The sequence below is a fragment of the Plutella xylostella genome, chromosome 8 (genome assembly GCF_932276165.1).
Source record: "Plutella xylostella chromosome 8, ilPluXylo3.1, whole genome shotgun sequence".
Lineage (NCBI taxonomy): Eukaryota > Metazoa > Arthropoda > Insecta > Lepidoptera > Plutellidae > Plutella > Plutella xylostella.
In genome coordinates, this window is record NC_063988.1 from 1303478 (window position 1) to 1311902 (window position 8425).

General features: G+C 40.1%; 1 protein-coding gene across 7 annotated transcripts; it reads right to left on the reverse strand.

The window, feature by feature from the left end:
* Positions 1-645: 645 nt before the first annotated feature.
* LOC105390727 (transformer-2 protein homolog alpha) lies at positions 646-8401 on the reverse strand. Of its 7 annotated transcripts, XM_048622702.1 has the most exons (9): positions 8241-8401; positions 7947-8095; positions 6950-7124; positions 5344-5472; positions 3982-4068; positions 3760-3845; positions 3183-3236; positions 2701-2846; positions 646-1145 (listed from the first exon to the last, which is right to left on the reverse strand). In XM_048622702.1, the coding sequence occupies exons 1-9, from the start codon at positions 8253-8255 to the stop codon at positions 1120-1122; spliced, it is 867 nt and encodes a 288-aa protein (XP_048478659.1). In that variant the 5' UTR covers positions 8256-8401; the 3' UTR covers positions 646-1119. The 7 variants fall into 7 exon arrangements, with proteins under 7 accessions (XP_048478659.1, XP_048478665.1, XP_048478664.1 ...); XM_048622708.1 differs by lacking the exon at positions 3760-3845 and having other exon boundaries at positions 3896-4068; positions 6950-7112; positions 7959-8095; XM_048622707.1 differs by lacking the exon at positions 3760-3845 and having other exon boundaries at positions 3896-4068; positions 6962-7112.
* Positions 8402-8425: the final 24 nt, after the last annotated feature.

Below are 8425 nucleotides of genomic sequence, written 5' to 3' on the forward strand. Positions count from 1 at the left end.
ATTCAAAACCTTGCCAGTAGATAATACTTTTTGTTTTCGTAAGTTTTATTTTGAGACAGTTTTTTCATAGCTTTATATTAAATTACCAACATTCCATTTTTAAAAGCAAATGTTTTGTTTATGCAGTTTACATTCCTGTTTTGAAAACATATTTTATACTGTAGTTATCGTGTTAATTCAGTATTATACATTGTTTTAACTCTACATATCTGTTTTTTTTGTATTCGAAGCTCGTCCAAATGAAATTGTATCTTCTAAAAGATTTATTTATATTTTCAATGTATAATTTTAGGATGTTACACATCATTGTTTAATATGGCTTTATTTTATGAAGTTAAATATCAAAGGACTGGAGAAATTAGAGTGCCATTGACATTGGTTATGATATCTATAAACATAATAATTATCTATTTATACATAACATAGTCGTTACTAATTTTAATAAAACCCAATATAGTGAATAAATACTGGTGATTTTAATATGAACTCCCATAATTTGTTAATTAAACCCATAACTGATATGAATAATTACTTTAAAATATTTTAAACGTTAATTTCTAATTTAATGACAAATATTACATACGGTACATAGGATAAAATGGTTGAAAGAAGGAAGGATACGTGAATAAATACAGAACAACGATGGAATTACAAAACTATTTGTTTATTAACAAATCCCTCACAACACAAGTCTACACTAAAATAAAGAAAATGTGCACAAAATGATGTCGGTCACTACAGCTGAACAACATACATTACATAATTACTATATAATATACTATTATATACTGTTGCGTCAAATGCACGAGAAGATCACGAGTGAGCAGTGTGCAAGTGTGGAGAGATACTGCAGAGAGAAACGTTTAGTAAACGAGTGAGAAGATAGAAAGAATATGATCTTCGAGTGGTCTGTGTCGCTGCCGCCGCCGCCTAATCCGCAGATCATATTCTTTGCGCTTCTTTCTTTCTTTGGACATAAACGTTTTCGGAAAACTTCGCTCCGGCCCCGAGTTTCTTTAACGCCGTTTCCAACTCGGCGGGTTTCGGCAAACGCCTTTTCGAATCGGAATTTTCAAGTAAACATTTTCAAAACTTCAACACAGTTAGTTTCAAGGAACTTCATCCTTTACTTCTTGTTTCAATACCTTTTCAAACAAACAAAATCAATATTAGACTTATATTAAATCTTTATTTACTAACATTACATTCTAGAGGCATAGCGTGTCCTTAGGGACTTACAGGCTAACTTATAACTAGACCCTTTTGGTGTCACGTCAGTGCGGCCCGGGCAGATCACGCGCCGTCATGGCGGCGCGAAGAGCCTTATTTACAATATCAAATTAACAATAGTTAAACTATTACGGCCAAAACTATACAGGTACAAGTTTAAATGCACATGGAGGCCAGTAGAGCGTCAAATGGTAGTAAGGTATGTAATCTGCTGTTAATTGACGACTCAGCAACACCAACTTACTAATAACGACCTGCAAAGTCAAACAGGGGAGTCACCATCGAGTACACAGAGCGTAGTGGATGAGGGGAGATAAAGGCATTTGGAATAAATATGCATTCATCATTAAAATAACTTTTTGAAATACCGTTCGTTGGCAAAGGTGTAAATAGAAAATCTATAGAATGCATCTGATTTTTATTCCAAACTTAGGGATAGTTTGGTGAGACAACGAAATATGCAAACTACTTGAATGAATAGTAACGAACTCTTTCGTTGTTTCACCATGGTGATGATGACAAAGCTTTTATACATAAGTAAGGGTGCTCAAGGCAATATAACAATGTAACACATAATAAAAACTAATAATTCACAACTAGTAGACATCAAAATAATAAAAGAACATAAAATAAACAGGCAAATTATATTGCCTTTTAGTCGTAAATTATCGAAATGCTAGTGGAACGAGCTTGACCTCTCTTTTAACTAGCTTTATATCAAAAATACAATAAAGAAATCCAGTAGACATGTAAGTGTTTGTCTAATGACTAGACTTGACAAGAGACATTTAGATGAACAAGCGATAATATCACGCCTGTATTTTAAATGGACATGGATATAATCATATGACTACCATAATAGGAGACAACTAGCAACTGAGCATGCAAAAGACAGTTGTAACAACACTGTAGCAGGAAGTAGTCACAGATGGAAATTGATCTACATAGCTAGCTTTAAGTGACCTCTGTATCTTAACGAAATCCTCCTGGCCAGTTTGAATTTAGACACGGTAACCGATTCTGTAGCAACACAACTAATGTTGCCGCACCACAAGATCACATTTTAGCCCAAAAATTCTAAAGACAGGTCTAAATTTAAGTTATGTTGCTAGATAATCGGATTGAAACAGGATATATTACAAAAAAGCCTACCTATCTAGTGCCACCAACTTATCTGACCCGATAACATAAACACAGACATCCTGTTCAGTCTTTCAAGAATCTATTTATTATTGTTAAATCTATGAATGATTTACAGGTATTCAATTTACAGCTGAGGTATGATATCAACGAATACTGACGCTGTTGCTCTCTTGGCCTATCTCTATTGGTCGATATTTACTGTTGGTTGTCATCAACTATTATGTTTACTTGTAATGAAGTATATCGGGTCAGCTAAGCCGGAGGCTGTGTAGCTGACACCCTAGTCCCTAGCGTGGCGGTCCCTCGGCCAGCTCTCTTGGTACTTACGCGGCGAGTAGGAGCGCTCTCGCTCGTAGCGGCGCGAGGAGCGGCGGTAGTGGGGCGAGGGGCTGCGGTGGCGGTAGCTGCGGTGGTAGTAGTCGCGCTCGCGCTCGCGGTACCCGCCGCCGCCGCCGCCGCGGTAGTAGTAGTCGCTGGAAGTTGAGGAAGTGAGGTTAGATAATATCTAAATGCCTATGTTTCTCTGGTAAGGGCAAACATCAATGGCAAGGCTGGCAAAAAGTTGACAGAAAGGTTATTACTATAATCTCGAGGCTTAGAAATAAAATTAGATATTATAATCATATGCTAAGAGCGTCGACAGTGCGCAATCTTTTGGGAATATAGCTTGCATTCGAAGTTACATCTAAGATTAGAGGAAACTTATCCGAATACGTAATCATTTTGAAGATGGTTAGTAAATGAATTAGATTTCAGACTCCGATAGCCCACATCTTCAAGAAATGGTTATTAACAGTTCAGTAACTTACTCTCTGTCTCGGCCGCCGCCGCCGCGCCTGTCGTAGCCGTTGTCACCTCGCACTCTGTGAACCAACACATCCACACATCACAATATGTTTCATGTACAAGTCAACTAATCACTGGAATAAACTAAAAGGGTAAGAAAAGAGTGAGAGATGAATGTACAAACAGGCCTTTAGTGAGCCCACTTATCTTCGAGTGGGTTCGCTCTAAAACTGCTCTGATTTAATATACCAACACATAGGACCTATTCTAATAAAATTAGGTAGGTTTTCTATGTTGGATATGCATCCAGACTTAGTTACAGTTGCCAATGGTATAACATCAAGAATCCTCGAGTGGAGAACAACTAAACATAGCATGGGACGCCCCCAGTGCTTTAGGCTGAAGACCTTAGACAGGTATCGGATAGTGGTAACCAGCACTAGCTATAGACTGATTAATGGTTCTACAAGCAACGGGAGAAACTCACATTGGTTTTCCCAGATATAGTATAGTGTGATACATTTGGGATTTATGTTCAAACTATAGAACAAGCTACGGAACAATCTCTCTGAACTCTACCACTACAAGGTGTAAACTCACGTAGGCTTCCCCATGTAGATGCCGGGCGTGGGCGTGTGCGCGCGCTGCGTGATGGAGAAGTCCACGCGGATGCGGCGGCCGTCGATCTCCATGCCAGAACAACTCTTATCTACACAACTACAAGGTGTAAACTCACGTAGGCTTCCCCATGTAGATCCCGGGCGTGGGCGTGTGCGCGCGCTGCGTGATGGAGAAGTCCACGCGGATGCGGCGGCCGTCGATCTCCATGCCGGTGCACTCGTTCTTGGCGATCTTGGCGTCGTCCTGCGACTCGAAGTACACGAAGCAGAAGCCGCGCGAGCGACCCGTCTGTGGAGAGCAAGGTTTTGATACATGCATACGCTATACGCTCACTACTGTAATCCCCGAAGGGGTAGTCAGGGGTGACTCGCTTGCTAGCTGTACATAAACAATACAATAAGCGACTTGAGAAGCGGGCGCTTACCGACTGAACTACCACAGCTCTCAAGGTTTTATTGTTATGGGTATTCTTATTCTTTGTGGCGATGTAAGCTACTGACTGAAGCGTCCGTAGTCGAGCGGGCCTCAGTGATCGTAACTGATCGCTGAGGTTAAGCAACAACTGACACGGTCAGCCATTGGATGGGTGACCAATTTCAAGTGGTGCTTTTCTGGACGCTTCCGTGCTTCGGACGGCACGTTAAGCCGTGGGTCCCGGTTGCTGCTTCGGCAGCAGTCGTTAAGCCTAGTCAGAGGCCTTCGGGCGGCTTGAAAACATCTGACAGTCTGGTTGCCCACTTACCCGACAACTCTCCCAGCACAAGCTTGCTTGTGTTGGGGTCCACCAACCCGCACTTGGCCAGCGTGGTGGACTAGGCCTAAACCCTTCCTTCATTGGAAGGAGACCCGTGCCCCAACAGTGGGGACATAATGGGTCGTGATGTATGTGATGTAAGCTACTGACTGCACCTGGCTCTCTCGAATGGAACCTTTGTGCATATCCCCAAGACTCCAAGGTCTAATCTACCTTCCTAAGCTTGGACCATTATCCCACCATGCAAGTCCACAGCAAGTTGGTTAGTTCACTCATACTGAGACACCCCTTAGTCTTACAGAGCCACTTTTATAACATCCTCTTTTTTAGTAATACCTACTGAGTACATAAGTATGAGGTAAATAATAAGGTAAGCTTAGTTAACTTCGTGATTGTAATTATTACTTTTGATTGGCTTCGGTATGTGGAAAGATTAATTAAGATAAGACCAGTACTTCCACTTAATGTTTTATCCTACAATAAGTATACCTGCAATGTTATCATAACAATGTTTCATATATTATTTATAATGACTCTTTCCTGTCCACGGCTACATTATGCCATTTCATATCATTATTTGGATCGAATTTAATTCTATGGCTATTACATATAGGCCACATGTGACGTAAAATATTGAGAAACATGCTATGAAAAACTATAAACCTAACTATAAAACTAAAAATATATTTTATGTCCATCACACTTTGGTGTAGACTCCAACTTTCTGTCAGGATTGGAGACACACAGGCACACACTGAGGTTTACATATAAGTATAATTTTGCTAGCGCATTAGCTTATCATGGCTTACCTTAGCATCAATGACGACTTGGGTTTTCTCGACGGGGCCGTATTTGGAGAATATGTGATTGATCTGCTGCTCGGTGGTGTAGAGACTCAGGCCAAACACTCCGAGGCAACGGGAGGGGGTCGGGTTTTCCTGTGTACCAAAATAATTCACCATTTGTAATGGACCTCTTACAACAAACATAGTAAATAATAATCCAACACATTATTCTTGTTCAGCTACTTGATAGAGACCTAAATCTTGTGGAAGTATGTTGGCTCATCACCTCAGTTCAGAAGCTAGAGGTTTAAAGGTGTATCTATTTTATTTAAACGTAAGAATATTTAGGTTAAAACTATTAGGACTGTTACCAGATACTTATAAGAGCTTGGCTCAGTAAGTAGGTAGATAGTTAAATATTATTTATGGGAAGCCACTAAAGAGTAGAAATATGATTCCCTCATGGCTCCAAAGTCCTTATAGCTATCGTTTCAGTTTACAGTAGGTACTAGGGCATGCAATACCGTAATACCGGGATCCCGGACAAAATCCACGCTTTTTCAATACCGGTATTAGTTAATACCGGTATTGAAGCAATACCGGAATCGGACATTTTTTAGGCTATAAATCAAGCGATTAAGATATAGTTAGCCTTGTGCTCCTATATACTATAAAAGTGCACTTGTTTTCAACCGTTACATGCGGTTTTTGGCCTTTAGAAACCTACTTGTTGTCCATGCGTTCTAAAATTTTAATTCTAATACTCAATTCTCGTAAAAATATTACATAATACAGAATTTGATTGCTTTTTCTTGTTGTATTTTGCCCTATACGACCTTTAAACAAAATATATGCCATAAATACCAAGGAAGTCTAATACCGGTATTAATACCAGGATCCCGGTATTGAGTTCTAATACCGGAACTCAATACCGGTATTGAAAATGTTACCGGTATCGCATGCCCTAGTAGGTACTTAGCCTACTTCCATAGGTGTTTCTATGTTCATGCAAATCAGTAAGCATAACTTTTTTGAAATTTTTGCTGTTAAATCTTGGTGTTAACATAAATAAACACTACAGTAAGGAAATTGCATAGCATAGCATAACTAAAATTGAAAAATTGTTAAGATAAGCTAACCCACTTAAAAGTGTTGATAAGAATCATGGCAGAAGTGGACATGGATTTATGGTGTCTACTTTCAGTCAAAGTATAGGTACAAATGCTATTAAGTTATGCAACTTCTTATTTTCTGAATAAGTTGCTTGGGTATTTAATGAAATACACTAATTTATTGACAACGATCACTTAATTATTGTGATCATTAGCAAACTAATTTAGAACTAAATGATATAGCACGCTATTATTAGATTTACACATACAGCATATTGCATATAGCAACTGTATCAACACAACTGCCACTACTACTTACTAATATTCTTATTTATAAATATTCTCTACTGCTTGTCCTCTAAAGCTGTTGACATTCATCTAGTCTAGCAAGACAGACCTACTAAGAGCTTACAAATCTACCCCCTTATTCATAGAATATTCATTTCTATGAATAAGGGGGCTACACTGACTAACTACCAACCTCATTAACTAAGTAATAAAAAGCCAAAGTTGTTTACCACAGTCCTCACCTGGGCGCCCTGGTGGCGGCGGCGGGACGACATGGGGCTGTGCGAGTGAGAGCGGCGGTACGACCCCCGCGGCGAGTAGGAGCGGGAGCGGCTGCGCGAGTAGCGCGCCGAGCGGTACCGCGGCCGCGGGGACCCCGAGCGCGAGCGCGACCTGGTGGTGGAGCTACAATCAGCAGCGATTTACTGCCTTAGGATTAACATGCAAAGCTGGGATGTTGGGTGGGATAGGTTGGTTAGGGGGTGACTTGCAAGGAGTGGGGGATGGTTAGTAGACAGGACACAGTTGGAAGGAAGGTGGAATAGGATGATGGATTTAAACCGCAGAATAAAACTGATGGTAAAAAATCAGAAATGTTGGTGTCACTTTTTGTACTTCTCTGAACCATAGCCTACTCTTGTGCAGTGTTGGTAATTTAAAGTAACAGCTTTACCCTATAAAACCTATCGCAGCAGAATAATTATATGTATATGAAAACCTTGAAATAGTTGATTATAAAAACAAATGCATATTGGATGGTAGATCTACATTTTGTTATATTCTGTATTGAACTCCAACTTGCCTCATTACAATTTATAATGGAGTTTTGGTATCCCCTAACTGTAATATACAATACCTATGAAGAAAATTTGCTATTACATACATAAGTACATGCATTTTAAGTAGCTATAAGCCCCTACCATTACTATTGACAAAACCTACCCAATGTTTGTATAGTTGCCATGATAACATCACTTGTTTGGTCAATGTGGTGGCAAAACAAATGCATTATTACATGAATATTTTTTATGACTACAACTTGGTGCCGATTTCACAATCACACATCTATGTTTAATATCGAGGCAACGCGGAAAACACAAAAAGTGACCTTGGCTACGAGGTTAGGAGTTACTCTCCCATGCAAGCTAATATCAAGTTATGACCTTCTATATGATTTCGATTCTTAATAGCTGATAGGTCGTTAGTTAGTAAAGCTTGAATACTCACGGGGTTTTATACCTCCTACTAGATTTAGGCGGGGGCGGCGTCCGCGACCGGCTCCTGGAGTGCCCGCGGGACATGGTCGGGGGCTTCGGAGCCACCTCGCGGCCCTCCCGGCCCTCCCTCGACCCGTTGCGAGTCCTAGATCGGCTTCTCTGGAAACCCCAAGCATAAATTCAAACCAAATACTACCGCACGGCTCGTAAATAAAGCACACGGGCAAATAATTCAACACGCGGACCCAACAATTCGAACAGCAATTTATTATTGTCATTGTGCAAAACAAAAGGGATTAAATACCTCTCGGTCAGACATGATGCTCTGCAATTTGTTAAACAAAACTAAAACAACACGAAATCAGTCTATTTCTGTATTTATCACAAGGAAAAATTCACGCACAAGCACACCGCACCGAGCCGAGACGCGACGAAAAATTGAAAAAACAAAATGGCGCATTGACAAATGAAGGCGGGAGTTATAATCTG

Bases quoted from the DNA above. Each gene is read 5' to 3' on its own strand.
- LOC105390727 (XM_048622702.1), bottom strand. The intron at 4,069-5,343 runs GTAAGCCATGAT...TGCTCTCCACAG, and splicing joins AAGTCGTCATTGATGCTAAG to ACGGGTCGCTCGCGCGGCTT. The intron at 3,237-3,759 runs GTGAGTTTACAC...GTTGGTTCACAG, and splicing joins ATCTACATGGGGAAGCCTAC to AGTGCGAGGTGACAACGGCT.